Below are 19,970 nucleotides of genomic sequence, written 5' to 3' on the forward strand. Positions count from 1 at the left end.
TTGTGTTTCTAGGTACCCTCTTCAACACTAGGACCATGCTGCTGATTCAAGAATTGAATCTATATAAATACATGCACAGAATTGTTTTTAGACTAAAGCTACATGGCTGAATGGTGTCCATAATCCATTTTGTCAAAGATGGCGCTAGTTTATTTCCCTGGCACTCTGTCTGGTTACTCCTTTCGTTTCACTCTCAAGTGTCCCACTCTGGACAGTACACTCTTTGGACACCCACACTGCTGGTGAGGAGCAGAGAAAGACCTGACAAGGTAAGTCAGTGTTTCTGATCGCAAAACCAGGGCTTTCTGTTATCCCAGGCTACTTCTTAGAATTCCAAAATTATAAAGTTAGCAAGGAAGGCTTGTTCTCAGTCATCATTTATTCATTCAGAAAACATTTACTGAGTGCCCCCTATGTAACAGATACTGTGCTGAAAGATGCAATTAAAAAGTGAGTAGGGTACAGTTACAAGTCTTTTTCTCACTTGGTTTAGTGAGAAAACAAACCATATGAATACTCATAGTCAGGGCAGGCTACATAGTTTACATAACCTGTGTAATAGGGAAAGAACAGGGCCCCTTGTTTAAAAATCACCACACTGGATGACAACAGGACTAACCAAGTATGGTTCAGTTTAACAAGAGAGGTCCTCAGGGTCCTACAGAAATACGAGTTACCTAGGATGATGATTGATCTTAAAGTGACTTCCTAGAAGAGGTGACAACTGGGCTGACCCTAGAAAATGAGATTTCTCCCCTTCATGGACCTTCTCCTCTATGTTTTAAACCAGAGGGTATTGAGGAGAATCACTAAGTCATCATTTTGACTTACACATCAGTTATCAAGAGTTTCCCCGACGGTACATCTCCATCACCTACCTTAGAGCTGTGACACAGGATGTGGGGGGACATGGAGACATGCTGTTCAGACCTCCCTTCAAGGACTCGTTGCCCAGCTGCTGGAGGTGCTGCCAGTGGGCAACCTTAAACCACAAGCCTGCATGCAGTGACCCTTCCAGGTGGAGGTATAAAGACTTGGGCTTTGATGTGTCAGGACAACTCTGATGGGCCTTCTTCACTCCACATGCCCCATGGGATCAGCTAAGGTCATCCAGCCAGTGTTCCAGCTTGATCTTTCCTTCTGCATATCCTGTTTCTTTCCTCCTGCCTATCCTGTTTCTTTCCTCCTGATTCCACAGTGTTGATTCCAAGGGCACCCCTGATAAACATCCCAGCACTAAACTCCATCTGGTTCTGCATTTCAGAGAACCCGCCTGCAACACGTATCAGAAAATATTCCAGTACTCAGGGAGAACTTTTATTTGAAAATTACTGGTTACACATGTACTTATAACATTTTAAAACCCCGAAATAAAATACAAAATGGTGGAAACAAGGACTTTTTGTGTGAATATCGTTACCCTTGGTTTAAAATCTACAACCTGATGTTGTCTGACCAAAATGAAATTAAGTTATGTATTAATAAAAGAAAACTATTATGTTGAAACACATGAAAGTGCCATTTTATATAAAAGGCTGAATGTTAGCAGCTCCACATGTTCAATCTAATAGAAAAAAGCCATTAGCATTTGAAATTTAGGGAACATTATACTTATGAATAACTCATGGGTAAAAGATATAATTAATGAATTAAATTAGCAATTAGAAAATACATAATACTTTGGCTATTAATTGGTGTCAGTATCAAAACTTGTAGGCTGTAGCTAAAGTAGATCTCAGAAAAAAAAATGTCAGCTTTATATACTTAGGTTAGAAAAATAATGATGTTATTAATCTGTTTGCAATTTAAGAATTTAGAGAAAAAAATCTCAAAAAGGAAAAGTTGAAAGAAAGAAAGAATGATATGATGAACTAGAAAGAAAAACAGAGCATCAATCAAGCAAAAAGTTGATTCTTTGAAAACAGGAAAAAGTTATACAAGATTACTCATAAAAAAGAGAAGGTTCAAAGAAAATTAAAAGCCAAAAGAACACAGAGATGCTGCAGAGATTAAACATGTAAGATATTGTGAAGAAACATGCCAATCAAGCTCAAAATTCACAGGAAACAGATCCACTTCTAGAAAAATGAAATTTACCAAAATGACTCTGCAGAAGTAACACACTGAATAGGAAGCACATAATTATCAAGCTACCCAGACAATCATGGCTGCACAACACTGTGAGTATGATTAATGCCACTGAATTGTGTGATTAAAAATGGTTATATGGTAAATTTTATGTTATATATATTTTACCACAATTTTTTTAATGTAAAAAATAAAATCTTCGATCTAGAAGACAGTCTAGAACATGTCTGTCCTTCATTAGCAAATCCCCTGGAAGGGTTCCTACTTTGATAAAGAATATTTTCTCTTCCTTCTCTTTTAGAGGGCTTCCCCAGTGGTTCAGTGGTATAGAATGCAGGGGACACAGGAGATGAACATACAATATTGTCCTTCTGTATTTTAACCATATGTTTTTTGGAGGGTGATAACTTTCTCTCCTATAATGTCACTTAAACTACATTACTCTATGTTTTTCCTATCATTTTTCTCTGTAGTATTTTAACCAAAGGTCTTTGAGTGGAAAATGGATTGTAGTTCTGTTAAAGGAAGAGGTGATACAAATGGCATCATCACACAGTCTTCAAGAATCCCTAATATAATTAGAAAGTAATATGTAATTCTGGGAACAGTTAAAAAAAAAATCTGTGAGAACTTTGTCTCAAATCTTATAAAATGAGTTTGGCTCCAGAATCCCTCAAGACACAAAACCAGCTCTTATTGGTGGCCTGCACCGCTGATCTGGATAAAAAAAAAAATAGTATTACATATAAATAAACATAACAAATCCTTTTGCAAGAGCTTGAACCCACTGAGTGAAGTTGGAGAAAAAATTATAGATTAATATTTGTAATATGTAAATATCTGTTGCTGGTGTAAAAAAAGTATAATTTATGCAGTGCAGAAATCTATTGGAAAAATGCCTTTGGAATAGACATGAACTCATGGTAGAATCACAGAGTTGACTCGAAAACTGTGAAGGCTGAGGGTTGTCCACTTGTCATTCATAGTATTCATAACCACACAGTCACTGTGAGTGATATCTGGTTACTTCCTTTCAGAGTGCACCTGAGAGGGGGAAAAAAAAACCACATACTTATGAGTTTTAAAGTCCTTCTCCTAAGGCAACACATTCTTTGGTCCACTGCTTCATGTGAAGCAAATCATATCACTACTAGAGACACAAGAAGAAAAACCAGGGGTGTATTTATTCAATGGAGGAAGTAGCCCCATTAAAACTTTCATTGTGACTCCATTTAATGCCAACAACCTGTAGGTACACTTGGTTTCTGGTCATTCTGATTCACAGATATGCTTTATCACTAGATTAAATTGATAAGCAAAATCATTTTACTAACTCAAAGCCTGCAGAGAAATTGAAAACAAGGTGACAAAGAGGCTGGGAAGTCTATTAATACTGTCTGCCCAAGTTTCACACATAAAATGAGCACAACAAATTTGGATGCTAATATCAGGGTGTAATCCCTGTATTTAATAAACTCTGATTGACAAGCATTGAAAATAAGGATTAGGAAATGGAGAAAGCATAATAGTATGTTCTTGCCTGGAGAATCCCATGGACAAAGGAGCCGGGTGGGCTATAGTCCATGGGGTCACAAAGGGTCGGACACGACTGAGCGACTAACACACACACATATGTAGTCATTAAAAATAATGAGATAACCACATGCGTTGATAAGATCTGAGATACAACAGTAAGTGAAAAAAAGAGAAAGAACAGGTATCATTTGTGCTTAGAAACAGGAAGTTTCTTCCTGATTCACAGAACATCGCAACAGAACAGTCAGCAGTGGTGCTGGGGCTCCACCTTGTGGGGGAGCTGTGTGATGACAGGAGTAGAGAGTGATTTCCTTTTCATTCATAAATTTTAAAAAAGTTTTTTAAAAAGTTTTAAAATTTTGTAGCATTAGATAAGCCATGTGTTTTAAAATATGTTATTATAAATACATTTTAATTGTTTATAGCAGTGGTCCCCAACCTTTTTGGCACTGGGGACCCAGTTTCTGGAAGGCACTTTTTCCACAGACAGGGTGAGGAAGAAGGGGGTCAGGTGTAAAACGAGCAATGAGCAGCGCAGCTGAAGCTTTGCTCCTTGGTACACCACTCACCTCCTGTGGTGTGGCCCAGTCCCTAACAGCCCACGGACCATACCAATCTGGTCCGGGAGTTGGGGACCCCTGATTTAGAGTCTCTAAAGCTACTTAGAACTATAGATGTATTTTTTATTACTGGAAGACAAGTCTTCCGTCTACAACCTTTTAAAAAATGATCCCACTTTTATACTGTAAAGCGCTCTATATTCTCAAAGCCCTTAAGCATCTGCACTCTCATCTGATCCCTATAATAAGTGTGAAGAAGCCGGCAGGGCTGTAATCCCTGATCTATACACAGGCGAGGACCTGAGGCTCAGAGACCTTGGGGGACACAAGGCCACATGGATGCTAAGTGCCTCCTCCATCTATTCAAGCAGGTCCAGGCTCCTAGAGTTCGGATATGAGGATTTTATAAATTCTGGGCTCTATTAGGTGATTTCATGACTAGACAAAATGACACCTCTGTTACACACTGGGAACAAAGAAACTTCAAAAAACCTCAACCAGATCTGCTTCATCACAGAACAGAGTAGATGACAGGTATTCATTCTTTGAGCTGAACTGTGTCCCCTCCAATTTTACATGTTGAAGTCCTAAACCCCCTAGTACCTCAGAATGTGACTGTATTTGGAGACAGGGTCTTTAAAGAGGCAATAAAGTTAAAATGAAGTCCTACAGGTGGGTCCTAAACTAGCAGACTGGAATTCTTATAAGAAGAGGAGATCATGACACAGGCTCACACAGAGGGAAGACCACGTGAGACAGAGAGAGAAGACGTCATCTCCAAGCCAAGGAGAGAGACCTCAGAGGAAGCCAATCCTACCGATATCTTGACCTCAGACTTCCAGCCTCCAGGGCTGTGAGGAAAAGAGTCTCTGTTGTTTAAGTTGCCTGCTCCGTGGTCTTTGTATGGCAGCCCTAGCAGACTAATGCCCCCTTCAGCTTTATGTAACTAAAAGGTACTTTCTCTGCTATTTCATGGATCAGGGTCAATCAGACAGTGATCAGTCCACCTGAACTATTTCTTCAAGAAAATGTGATGTGGAAGCACCTTCTCCCAGATGTTGAGCTTTCTCTTCAGAAGAATGAATTCTGTTCTATTAGAATGAAAACCCTGTGACTTAGGCTAATCATCCCGTTGTTAAACTCTGAACAAGGCATTGATACCTGATGCTTGCAAATTAAGAAAACTGATAATCTGACAGTTTATCCTCCTAAGAGGATGCAGAGTATGCAGAAATAATGTCAAGATGGGATGACAATCAAGAAGTGCATTTGTTTCTGTAGAGGTAACCTGAGCCAGTGCCAGGACTGAAATCTAAGAGTGAGGTTCTGTCACCCTGTGAACTTGAGTGACCACCTCCACCTTGGCTACCACGTGAAAGGAGCAGTGTTTTCAGACTCAACACAGAACATAGTACCTAGGTCTGCACTCAGCCTCCCCAGCAATTCCCCCTCTGTGCTTCCGGGACCAGTTCTGTCACCTTGGGTGAGCCCTGGACCAATCTCTTCATCCATGATGTGGGATAGAAAAGTCATGAGGATTAAGTGAAATTATACATGCAAGAACTGTGTAAAATAAATTATAAAGAACTACACAAATGTAACTTACCATTAATACTGTTAGAGTAGGTGCAGGATTACTAGACCAGGAATCACAAGATTTCTAATTCTATGACCTATGTCTGCTTCTGTACATATCATATGTGACACTTGATTTAAAACATATACTTAAAGAGCAGATTTCTAATTCTGTGTCTGCTGCAAACTGGCTTAACACCAGTTGTATACATGGGACCACATTCCTTCTAAGAGGACTTAGTTTCCTCACCTGTAAGATGAGGAGGTTGAACCCTGTTCTCTTATCTGGACATATCTAAAATTCTGAGATCAATTTCTCATCACTCAATGTCTTGATCATGCATAAGGATGATATAGTTTTTAAATGAACACTTTGACACATAGGCGGGGACACCTCTCTTTGATGCGTAATGTGTAATTCTAAAGAACAAAAGGGACTGTAAGGGTCCTGACTGCTTTGTAACTAGGTTTCATGGGGAATCACAAATGATTATCAGGTCTCAGGAGGGAAACTCTGACTGGGAGACACTCTAGTAGATGATAGCACTCTGTGAACGTTAGGTACAAAAATTCAGAGCTCCATGTTCAGTTTCTCAACATTTGCGTACAATACAGTGCTTACAAAAAGCTATCTCCTGCCCTATGAACAGTGGAAGGTACTGCTGTGCATTTCCTCATTTCTAAGGAGGATTGAGATGAAACAGTGACAGAGGGAATTTAGGCCATATTTTAGATGAGTCTTCCATACAGAAATACTCTTTTAGTTACTGGGAGCATGTTTTCTTTAAGAGATATCTTAAATGTTACATGAGTAATTTTATTCTACTTACAAGTGAAAGTCTGGGAAATGCAGAAAAGGATGAAGAAGGTAAAATGCATCCATCATTTAGCATCCAGAGATAAATTTTCAATGGGGAAGCCTCACCACATACAGCTGGAATCCTCACCCCACCCCAAATCATGCACCGCAAGCAGAAAGAACACCACACCTTCCCTCCCTCCCTCTATCTTAGCATCAGTGTCAATCACAACTTGTTCCAGCATGAATCACAGGTGGCTACATGACAATGACTAAGTCCTTCAAACTAGACTTCAGTTGTCACATCTGTACAAGGACTACCACCTCACCTTTGTTAGAAAGACAGCACGTGACTGAAAGTCATTCACCGAGTGCCTTCCTCACCGTGTACATTGCTTATTGCTTTCACACACATCATCTTCAAGCCCCATTCAGAGGACAGTGTTAAGGTTTGTGAATTCCTGATTCATCCTGATGACAATCTACCTTCTTCTAGAAGGCAGAGGGAGCATGGGTGGGGAGGGAGTAACTGGATAAAATTCTAAACAACGAAGAAGTAGGGACTGAGTGACAGTATCATGTAGGAGTTTTCTTACAGGTTAGAAATAGAAGCAACTTATATCTTCCCTGGTAAATCTTCCTAGACTCAAACTATCCCAAAATGTTTCCTTATTTTTATCTAAAACTGAAATTTCGTGGATATTCATCGACAGCACTTGCATCACAAGTGTGCTGAGGACCAATCATAATGAAACGTAAAGGGTCTGCAAAATGAGAGCGTTCTGTGCTCTAAGGGAATCTGAACGTAGGTTCTCAGAATCCTATCTGAAATCCGTCTCTTAGGCATAGGTGTGCGTGTGCACAGAAGAGCACACTCATCCTACATCCTCCCCCACCACTGCTGCAGATTCTCAGGAGACCTGCATTCAACATGCCACGTTTTAAGACCCAGTCATGAAATTTAGTCTAAAGAGAGTCTCAAGAGGTTTATGATTGAAAAGGGTCCAGAGACCCCTGGTGGAGACTCTGAAGAGTGAACCTGGAGACAAACTGAAATTACAATGCCCTGCAGCAGGCTCACTTGTTTTGCTCTTTCATCGATAGCAGCAGCCTCAGGTTCATCCAGTTGTTGCATCATCTTGGAAAGCACGCTGTCTGTATCTTGTAGGATTTCAGATAAGTCATCATCATCACTCAGTCTCTCAGAATCCAAACCCTGTCAAAAACCAGAAAGAAACACATTAGCACCAATGTTTCACAGTAACATATTGTGTGTGTGTGTGTGTGTGTGTGTGTGTGTGTGTGTGTGTGTGAAGTCATTTCAGTTGTGTCTGACTCTTAGAAACCCTATGGACTTAGAAACCCTGCCAGGCTCCTCCGTCCATGGGATTTTCCGGGCAAAAGAGTTCTGTAGTGGGGTGCCATTGCCTTCCCCGATATACACTTGAGTTCTGATCATTCTGATTCACAAATATGTTTATAAGACTAGAATAAATTGATAAGTAAAATCATTTTACTAACTCAAAACCTGGAAAGAAATTAAAAACAAGGTAACAAAGAGGCTGGGAAATCTCTTATTAGTGCTTGACCTAGGATTTCTCATTTTCACATATAAAATGAGCACAACAAATTTGGATGTTAATATCAGGGTGTAATCCCTATATTATGTAAACTCTGACTGACAATCATCGAAAATAAGGAGTAGGAAATGGAGAGAGTAAAATACTATGTAGTCATTAAAAAGAATGAGATAGCCATATGCACTGATATAATCTGATATACGATATTAAGTGATAAAAAGAAAGAACAGCTATCATTTGTGCTTAGAAACAGGAAGACCGCCTATTCACAAGTTCTTTCTGATACACAAAACATCTCAACAGAACAGTCAACACTGGTGCTGGGGCTCCACCTTGAAGGGGAGCTGTTTGATGACGGAGCGGAGAATTATTTACTTTTCATTCATAGATTGCAAAAAATTATTTTAAAAAGTGTTAAAATTTTATAGCATTAGATATACCACGTATTTTAAAATATCTTATTATAAATATATTTTAGCTATTTAGAACAGTGGTCTCCAACCTTCTTGGAACCAGGGATCCAGTTTCTGGAAGACAATTTTTCCACAGACAGGGCAAGAAAGAGGAGGGTCAGGTGTAAATTGAGACATGGGCAGCACAGCTGAAGCTTTGATCCTTTGCTCACCACTCACCTCCTGCCGTGTGGCCCAGTCCCTAACAGCCCACGGCCCATACCAACTGACCCAGGAGTTGGGGACCCCTGATTTAGAGTCTCCAAAGCTACTTAGAACTATGGGTATACTTTTTGTCATTGGGAGGCAAGCCTTCTGTCTATAGCCTTATAAAACATGATCCCATGTTTATACTGTAATACATTTTATATTCTCAAAGCTCTTAAGCATCTGCTCTCTCACCTGATTCCTGTAATAGGTGTGAAGAAGCCAGCCAGGCCGTCATCCCTGCTCTACACACAGGTGAGGACCTGAGGCTCAGAGACCTTGAGGGATCACAAGGCCATGTGGATGCTAAGTGCCTCCTCCATTTATTCAAATGGGTCCAGGCTTCCAGAGCTCGGATATGAGGATTCTGTAGTTACACACTGGAAACAAAGAAACTTCAACCAGATCTGCTTCTTTACAGAACGGAATGGATGACAGGCATTCATCCTTTGAGCTGAACTGTGTCCCCTCCAATTTTACGTGTTGATGTTCTAAGTCCCCCAGTACCTCAGAATGTGACTGTTTGGAGACAGTGTCTTTAAAGAGACAATAAACCTAAAATGAAGTCATACAGGTGGGTCCTAATCTAACAGACTGGAGTTCTTATAAGAGACCAGGACACAGGCTCACACAGAGGGAAGAACATGTGAGACACAGAGAGAAGATAGCATCTCCAAGCCAAGGAGAGAGACCTCAGAGGAAACCAACCCTACTGACATCATGACCTCAGACTTCCGGCCTCCAGGGCTGTGAGGAAATAAGTTTCTGTCGTTTAAGTCGTCTGCTCTCTGGTCTTTGTGTGGCAGCCCTAGCAAACTCATGCCCCCTTCAGCTTTAGGTTTCTAAAAGGTACTTTCTCTGCTATTTCATGGATCAGGGTCAATCAGACAGTGATCAGTCCACCTGAACTATTTCTTCAAGAAAATGTGACGTGGAAGCACCTTCTCCCAGATGTTGGATTTTCTTTTCTGATGAATGAATCCTGCTCCACTAGAGTGAAAAGCTTGTGATTTTGACTAATCATCCTGGTGTTACAGCTCCGAACAATGCATTGATATCACATGCTTGGAAATTCAAAAAACTGATAATCGGAGAGTTTATCCTCCTATGAGGATGCAGAGTATGCAGAAATAATGTCAAGATGGGATGAAAATCAAGAACTGCATTTGTTTCTGTAGAGGTGACCCGAGCCAGTGCCAGGACTGAAATCTAAGAGTGAGGTTCTGTCACCCTGTGAACTTGAGCGACCGCCTCCACCTTGGCGACCAGGTGAAAGGAGCAGTGTTTTCAGACTCAACACAGAACATAGTACCTAGGTCTGCACTCAGCCTCCCAAGCAATTCCCCCTCTGTGCTTCCGGGACCAGTTCTGTCACCTTGGGTGAGCCCTGGACCAATCTCTTCATCCATGACTTGGGATAAAAAAGGGCAGTCACGAGGATTACGTGAAATCATACATGCAAGAACTGTGTAAAATAAATTATAAAAAAACCACACAAATATAACTTACCATTAATATTGTTAGAGTAGGTGCAAGATTACTAGACCAGGAATCACAAGATTTCTAATTCTATGACCTATGTCTGCTTCTGTCACATATCATATGTGACACTTGATTTAAAACATATACTTAAAGAGCAGATTTCTAATTCTGTGTCTGCTGCAAACTGGCTTAACACCAGTTGTATACATGGGACCACATTCCTTCTAAGAGGACTTAGTTTCCTCACCTGTAAGATGAGGAGGTTGAACCCTGTTCTCTTCTCTGGACATATCTAAAATTCTGAGATCAATTTCTCATTATTCAATGTCTTGATCATGCATAAGGATGATATAGTTTTTAAATGAACACTTTGACACATAGGCGGGGACACCTCTCTTTGATGCGTAATGTGTAATTCTGAAGAACAAAAGGGTCTGTAAGTGTCCTGACTGCTTTGTAACTAGGTTTTATGGGGAATCACAAATGATTACCAGGTCTCAGGAGGGAAACTCTGACTGGGAGACACTCTAGTAGATGATAGCACTCTGTGAACATTAGGTACAAAAATTCAGAGCTCCATGTTCAGTTTCTCAACATTTGCATACAATACAGTGCTTACAAAAAGCTATCTCCTGCCCTATGAACAGTGGAAGGTACTGCTGTGCATTTCCTCATTTCTAAGGAGGATTGAGACGAAACAGTGACAGAGGGAATTTCGGCCATATTTTAGATAAGTCTTCCATACAGAAATACTCTTTTAGTTACTGGGAGCATGTTTTCTTTAAGAGATATTTTAAATATTACATGAGTAATTTTATTCTACTTACAAGTGAAAGTCTGGGAAATGCAGAAAAGGATGAAGAAGGTAAAATGCATCCATCATTTAACATCCAGAGATAAATTTTCAATGGGGAAGCCTCACCACATACAGCTAGAATCCTCACCCCACCCCAAATCACGCATCTCAAGCAGAAAGAACACCACACCTTCCCTCCCTCCCTCTATCTTAGCATCAGTGTCAATCACAACTTGTTCCAGCATGAATCACAGGTGGCTACATGACAATGACTAAGTCCTTCAAACTAGACTTCAGTTGTCACATCTGTACAAGGACTACCACCTCACCTTTGTTAGAAAGACAGCACGTGACTGAAAGTCACTCACCGAGTGCCTTCCTCACCGTGTACATTGCTTATTGCTTTCACACACATCATCTACAAGCCCCATTCAGAGGACAGTGTTAAGGTTTGTGAATTCCTGATTCATCCTGATGACAATCTACCTACTTCTAGAAGGCAGAGGGAGCATGGGTGGGGAGGGAGTAACTGGATAAAATTCTAAACAACAAAGAAGTAGGGACTGAGTGACAGTATCATGTAGGAGTTTTCTTACAGGTTAGAAATAGAAGGAACTTATATCTTCCCTGGTAAATCTTCCTAGACTCAAACTATTCCAAAATATTTCCCTATTTTTTATCTAAAACTGAAATTTCGTGGATATTCATCGACAGCACTTGCATCACAAGTGTGCTGAGGACCAATCATAATGAAACATAAAGGGTCTGCAAAATGAGAGCGTTCTGTACTCAGGGAATCTGAATGTAGGTTCCTAGAGTTGTATCCGAAATCTGTGTCAGGCATAGCTGTGCATGTGCGCAGAAGAGCACACTCATCCTACATCCTCCGCCAACACTGCTGCAGATTCTCAGCAGACCTGCATTCAACCTGCCACGTGTTAATACTGAGTCATGAAGCTTAATCTCTGGAGGTTTATGATTGAAAAGGGTCCCGAGACCCCTGGTGGAGATTCTGAGGCGTGAATCTGGAGACAAACTGTAATTACAATGCCCTCCAACAGGCTCACCTGTTTTGCTCTTTCAATGAGAGCAGCAGCCTCAGCTTCACCCAGTTGTTGCACCATCTTGAAAAACAGGCTGTTTGTATCTTTCAGCAAGTCATATGGTTCATCAGCATCATTCAGTTTCCCTGAATCCAAAACCTGTCAATCACCAGAAAGAAACCCATTAGCACCAATGTTTCACGGTAACCTATTATGTGTGTGTGTGTGTGTTAAGTTATTTCAGTCGTGTCTGACTCTTGGAAACCCTATGGACTGTAGCCCCCCCAGTCTCTTCTGTCCATGGGATTCTCCAGGCAAGAATACTGAGTGGATTGCCATTTCCTTCTCCAAGGGATCTCTCTGACCCAGGGAGTGAACCCATGTTTCTTATGAGTCTCCTACTTTGGCAGGTGGGTTCTTTACCCAGGGCACCAAATGTTTCACAGTGACATTGTAACTGGGACAATATTTCAGAAACGGGCAGGACAGGGAGAATAGGGAGAATCTATTTGGGTAGAGGACTGGTTGGTGTTTAAATGGCTTGATTCCCCTGTTTTATAGGCAGACAAAGGCCTAACCTAATCTTTTATTATTATAAGGCTATAGGAAAGGAAGAAAATGGAAGTTTTATACTATGATTACTGGCACTCAGCAGTCTGTAGCATCTTATATTCTGCCCAGGGCATTTGGGGTTGTTATCATTAGGTAGTGCTTTTAGCTCTCAGACTCTGAGCTCTGAGGGATATTTATACAAATACACAGAGCTGGCAAATACGTTGATTCAAGAAAATAAAAGTTAATTTATCTAAAAAAGTAGGTTGATGTCATACCAAATGGCAGTGACCCGACGGCAAATTGGCAAGTTGGTTTGACAGAATCTGAGCAATATTTGGAAAAAATAAAGAAGATGCTTGTGGCATTTCTTTAGGGTTCTGGATTACTATCAGCTACCAACAGGGGCAGAATCCTTTATCTGAAAGGTTAAGATGTTTCTTGAAGTTGGCAGTGGTTGCAGTTTATTATTCTGAGAATGAAAGGCTGGCAAAAGGAACTGCTACACAGCAGCTTTAGTGGAATTGCTCTGCACAAAAAAAAAAACAAAAAACCTCTCGAAATCCAAATTTCTCCTTGGATCAAAGAAGCAATTAAGAAATTGAGCTTGTAATTCTAGTGATCATAGACCACACAGCACATGGAGGGAGCTCAATCTGAACTGCCTAGGACCTGAACCTGTTTTCACAAATTATCTTTCTCTGCTCCTTTTTCTTTCTTTCTTAAGCTGCCTTCCTTTCACCCCTTTTATTGCTCATTAATAGGTTTGCTGGGTTTTCTGGGTAGCTCAGCTGGTAAGAATCCACCAGCAATGCAGGAGACCCTGATTCGATTCCTGAGTGGGAAAGTTCCCCTGGAGAAAGGATAGGTTACCCACTCCAGTGTTCTTGGGCTTCCCTGGTGGCTCAGACAATAAAGAATCTGCCTGCAATGGGGGGGACCTGGGTTCGATCCCTGGGTTGGGAGGATCCTCTGGAAGAGGGCATGGCAATCCACTCCAGTATTCTTACCTGGAGAATCTCCATGGACAGAGAAGCCTAACCAGCTACAGGCCATGGGGTCACAGAGAGTTAGACATGACTGAGCAACTAAGCGCAATAGATCTGTGCTTACTAACTAAGTACAATAGGTCTGCTAATTGGAAATTGAACAAGAGAGGAAGGGGCTCTTAACTCTCCCTTTCTACTTATTAGTGGCTTTGGTTAATGATTTTTTTTGGGGGGGAGGGAGTATCAAAAACAATTTTCTCAAATGATATAACTATAAAAAACTGTTGTGATGTTAAGTAGTAAGTTGTTCTTCATTTAAAGTAAATGTATCTTACTTAAAGCAAATGTATGCTGAAACTCTAAACAAGACACAGGTTGTTTTTCCACATTTAGGTATTACAGTTATTTCCATTCTTTGTATTTAATTAGAAATATTTATTAAGTCTCATAAAGTCCATTTTCCTGTAATCTTTTGCTCACTTCTATGGATCATTTCTAAGGGCAGTCCTCTCAAAAAAGCCCAGGAATAACAGAATCTGTCACATCCACATAATAATTTATATCTTCTGTAACATGGCCAATTCAGATGCTCTGAATGTATAATTTTACCTAAGTATAACCTGTTGGAACATAACTACTCATTCTGATGTCTAGGAAGAAAAAGTACAATTTTAAAACATAGGTCTCCAAACACCTATTGTCAATGAATCTATGAAAGCATAGTCAAGAATATACAATGGAAAAGACAGTCTCTTTGGCAAATACTACTGGGAAAGCAGGACACCAACACAGAAATAAATGAAATTAGAACACACATTTTTTTTGTATATGTACAATCATAAAGGATAATCCATAAACAAACTCAAAATGGTTTAAAGACCTAATATAAGACTGGATATTATAAAACTAGAGGAAAACACATGCAGAACACTCTTTGACATGAATTACAACAATATTTTCTTAGATCAGTCTCCCAAAGCAAAAGAAAAAAGCAAAAGTAAACAAATGGGACCTGCTGCTAAGCTGCTAAGTTGCTTCAGTCATGTCCAACTCTGTACGACCCCATAGACAGCAGCCCACTGGGCTCCCCCATCCCTGGGATTCTCCAGGCAAGAACACTGGAGTGGGTTGCCATTTCCTTGTCCAGTGCATGAAAGTGAAAAGTGAAAGTAAAGTCACTCAGTCGTATCCGATTTTTAGTGACCTCATGGACTGCAGCCTATCAGGCTCCTCTGTCCATGGGATTTTCTAGGCAAGAGCACTGGAGTGGGGTGCCATTGCCTTCTCCAAAATGGGACCTAATCAAACTCAAAAGCTTTTGAACAGCAAAGAATACCACCAACAAAATGAAAAGACAACACCTAATGAGAGGGATAAAATATTTACAAATGATGCAACCAACAAGAGTTTAATATCTAAAATATACAAGCAACTCACATAACTCAATATTAAAAAACCAATCAAAAAATGGAAAGAAGACTTAAATAGACATTCTCCAAAGAAGACATATAGAAGACCAACAAGCACATGAAAAGATGCTCCACATCACTAATTATCAGAGAAATGTTAATCAAAATCATAATTTGGTATCACTCACATGGGTCAGAATGGCCATTATTAAAGAGCCTACAAATAACAAATGCTGGAGAGGGTGTGGACAAAAGGATACACCTCCTACACTATTGGTGGGAATATAACTTGGTGCAGTCACGATGGAAAACAGTCTGGAAATTTCTGAAAAATAGAGCTACCATATGATCTAACAATCTCAGTACTGGGCATGTATCTAGAAAGACAAAAACCCTAATTCAAAAAGATGCATACACAACATTCATAGCAGCAATACTTAAAATATGGAAACAACCTAAGTGCCCATCAACAGATGATTGGTTTAAGAAAACGTGATCACACACACACACACACACACACACACACACACACACACACACTTATGCAACATGGCATATTACTCAGACCATAATAAATGGTGAAATATTGCCATTTGTACCAACGTGGGTGAACCCAGAGAATATCGTACTAAGTGAAGAGAAAGACAAATATGATATCATTTATATGTGGAACCTAAAAAATAATATGAGCAAACTTACATATAAAACAGAAATAAACTCAGACACAGAAAATAAGCCCACAGTTACCAAAGAAGAAAAGAGAGGGCATATAAATTGGGACTATGGGATCAACAGATACAAACTACCATAAATGAAACAGATAAACAAAATAGACATAATGTATAACACAGGGAATTATATCCAATAACCTGTAATTATCTATAATGGAAACTATCCTGAAAAAATATATACATATTTAGATGAATCAATTTGTTATACATCTGAAACTAACAAAATATTGTAAACCAACTATATTCATGCTTACAAACAGGAGTAACACATAGCCAAAACACATTTGAGGAAGACTTAAGTAAATTTTCATTAATTTCTGAATTCATTCTGCAAATATTTATTGCACATTTAAGTACACTGATGGTACTTTCTTAGATGCTGTGGAAGATGACATCACACGTAAGCCACAGACTCTGCCCCTAGGGAGGCTGTACTGAGAGGAGAGAGAGAGAAGAAAATTTCAAGTGTCTATCATGCAGGAAAAAAAGCACAACAAGAAGGATTTAGTAACAGAAGAGATGACTTCTGGTCAGAGGTTCTGAGGATGAGCTTCAAGGAGGAGAGAGGGCAATGAACTAGGCCTTGAAGAAAGGACAGGCATGAACATTGCAGAAACAGGGGTGGGTGGGTGGACACTGGTCATTCCAGAAACATGGACTATCATATGCAAAGTGGACAGGAGATGAGCCTGGCAGCTCCTTAGGGCAGGGTTATGTAGTTTTCCTTGTTCACTGTTGCATGTCAGGACCCTGGCATTGTACATGATAAGTCACAGGCACATAGTACATGCCAGTTGAAAGTTCAATACAAATGAACTTAAATTCAGGGCGTGACTGGGTGAGCGCCCAATGGTGTGGTTTGTCAAGACTACAGGGTGAGATCAAGGGGAGGATGAGTCCAGCTGGCATGGGAACAGCTAAGGTGAGGGATACAGGGATGACAGGATGAGGGATGTGGACGGCTGTGGACAAGAGGGAGAGAGGGGAAATGGGGGAGGGTCAAACCAGAGTTGAGGATGAAGGCTTCAAACTCATTTACGTCAAATACTAGAAAAGATAAAGAAGAAAAGAGATAGTCAGAGAGGAAGGGGAGTTGAGAGGAACAGGAGTGCAGTGCAGCCACAGATATTCCAGGAAGCTGTCCTACACATAAAGATTAAGTGGAGACACCGCAGGATAGTCCGATTAGTTTTCATTGGCAGGATGCCATCACTGATAATGGAGTGGCTGCAGGGAAAGGTGGGGGCAGAAGAGGCTGGAAGAAAAGCCTAGTATTAAAAGATGCCAGAAACAGTTTTCAATATGATGACAAGCATTAAAGGGCAATTCCATTTGGGACAAATAGAGTGGGTAGGTGAAGATCTGAGTATTAGACCTCTGATTTTGGCTGCCAGGTGACACAGGGACAGTTGTCCAACTTGGAAGTTGGGTCCCTAATAAAACGGGCTCTTGTGATTTTCTCAGAGACTGGACATTCAAAATTTTTTCTTAGGTCTTGAAATAATAAATCATTTTTTCTTACACATGGAATGATGAATGCTGGGTGATGGTCACCTCCATAATTGCTCTCCCAAATCTGCTGCTTTAGCAAGTAAGTACCCCATTCATATACATGTAAGCACCTCCTTCATAAAGTATTTCTTCTCCCTTATTGTGCTTTCTATTCAGTTCATTTCCAAGGTAAACCATTCAATATCACAGTAATCCAAGTCTATGCCCCAACCAGTAATCCTAAAGAAGATGAAGCTGAATGAGTCTATGAAGACCTACAAGACCTTTTAGAACTAACACCCAAAAAAGATGCCCTTTTCATTATAGGGGACTAGAATGCAAAAGTAGGAAGTCAAGAAATACCTGGAGTAATAGGCAAATTTGACCATGGAGTACAGAATGAAACAAAGCAAAAGCTAATAGAGTTTTGCCAAGAGAACACACTGGTCATAGCAAACATCCTCTTCCAACAACACAAACTACTCTACACATGGACATCACCAGATGCTCAATACTGAAATCAGATTGATTATATTCTTTGCAGCCAAAGATGGAGAAGCTCTATACAGTCAGCATAAACAAGACAGGGAGCTGACTGTGGCTCAGGTCAGAAACTCCTTATTGCCAAATTCAGACTTAAATTGAAGGAAGTAGGGAAAATCACTAGACCATTCAAGTATGACCTAAATCAAATATCTTATGATTATACAGTGGAAGTGAAAAATAGATTCAAGGGACTAGATATGACAGACAAAGTACCTGAAGAACTATGGACGAGGTTCATAATATTGTGCAAAGGACAGAGATCAAGTCATCCCCAAGAAAAAGAAATTCAAAAAAGGAAAATGCCTGTCTGAGGAAGGCTTACAAATAGCCGAGAAAAGAAGAGAAGCAAAAATCAAAGGAGAAAAGGAAAGATATACCCATTTGAATGCAGATTTCCAAAGAATAGCAAGGAGAGATAAGAAAGCCTTCCTCCAAAGATGCCACAAAAAAAGAAAACTACAGGCCAATATCACTGATGAACATAGATGCAAAAATCCTTAACAAAATTCTAGCAAACAGAATCCAACAACATATTAAAAGAATCATACACCATGACCAAGTGGGCTTTATCCCAGGAATGCAAGGATTCTTTAATATCCACAAATCAATCAACATAATACACCACATTAACAAATTGGAAGATAAAAACCATATGATTATCTCAACAGATGCAGAGAAAGCCTTTGACAAAATTCAACATTCATTTATGATTAAAACTCTCCAGAAAGCAGGAATAGAAGGAACATACCTCAATATAATAAAAGCTATATATGACAAACCCACAGCAAACATCACCCTCAATGGTGAAAAATTGAAAGCATTTCCTCTGAAATCAGGAACAAGACAAGGATGCCCACTCTCACCATTACTCTTCAACATAGTATTGGAAGTTTTGGCCACAGCAATCAGAGCAGAAAAAGACGTAAAAGGAATCCAGATAGAAAAAGAAGAAGTGAAACTCTCGCTGTTTGCAGATGACATGATCCTCTACATAGAAAACCCTAAAGACTCTTCCAGAAAATTACTAGAGCTAATCAATGAATACAGTAAAGTTGCAGGATATAAAATTAACACACAGAAATCCCTTGCATTCCTATATACTAACAATGAAAAAACAGAAAGAGAAATTAAGGAAACAATACCATTCACCATTGCAACAAAAAGAATAAAATACTTAGGAGTATATCTACCTAAAGAAACAAAAGATCTGTACATAGAAAACTATAAAACATTGATGAAAGAAATCAAAGAGGACACAAACAGATGGAGAAACATACCGTGTTCATGGATTGGAAGAATCAATATTGTCAAAATGGCTATTCTACCCAAAGCAATCTATAGATTCAATGCAATCCCTATCAAGTTACCAACAGTATTTTTCACAGAACTAGAACAAATGATTTCACAATTTGTATGGAAATACAAAAAACCTCGAATAGCCAAAGTAATCTTGAGAAAGAAGAATGGAACTGGAGGAATCAACCTGCCTGACTTCAGACTCTACTACAAAGCCACAGTCATCAAGACAGTATGGTACTGGCACAAAGACAGAAATATAGATCAATGGAACAGAATAGAAAGCCCAGAGATAAATCCACGAACCTATGGACACCTTATCTTTGACAAAGGAGGCAAGGATATACAATGGAAAAAAGACAATCTCTTTAACAAGGGGTGCTGGGAAAACTGGTCAACCACTTGTAAAAGAATGAAACTAGAACACTTTCTAACACCATACACAAAAATAAACTCTAAATGGATTAAAGATCTAAATGTAAGACCAGAAACTATAAAACTCCTAGAGGAGAACATAGGCAAAACACTCTCTGACATAAATCACAGCAAGATCTTCTATGACCCACCTCCCAGAATATTGGAAATAAAAGCAAAAATAAACAAATGGGACCTAATGAAAATTAAAAGCTTTTGCACAACAAAGGAAACTATAAGTAAGGTGAAAAGACAGCCCTCAGATTGGGAGAAAATAATAGCAAATGAGGAAACAGACAAAGGATTAATCTCAAAAATATACAAGCAACTCCTGAAGCTCAATTCCAGAAAAATAAATGACCCAATCAAAAAATGGGCCAAAGAACTAAACAGACATTTCTCCAAAGAAGACATACAGATGGCT

The 19,970-nt window shown here is 39.7% G+C and overlaps 1 protein-coding gene across 1 annotated transcript in view; it reads right to left on the bottom strand.

Annotated features, from left to right (window-relative positions):
• Positions 1-3,017: 3,017 nt before the first annotated feature.
• LOC136144153 (ATP-binding cassette sub-family C member 4-like) overlaps positions 3,018-19,970 on the bottom strand; it is a 156,855-nt gene continuing 139,902 nt past the window's right edge. Inside the window, 3 exon segments of the mRNA XM_065901811.1 lie at positions 3,018-3,059; positions 3,061-3,132; positions 12,143-12,277. Coding sequence (XP_065757883.1) covers positions 3,018-3,059; positions 3,061-3,132; positions 12,143-12,277 — 249 coding nt within the window.

The sequence above is a fragment of the Muntiacus reevesi genome, chromosome 11, assembly GCF_963930625.1.
Source record: "Muntiacus reevesi chromosome 11, mMunRee1.1, whole genome shotgun sequence".
Lineage (NCBI taxonomy): Eukaryota > Metazoa > Chordata > Mammalia > Artiodactyla > Cervidae > Muntiacus > Muntiacus reevesi.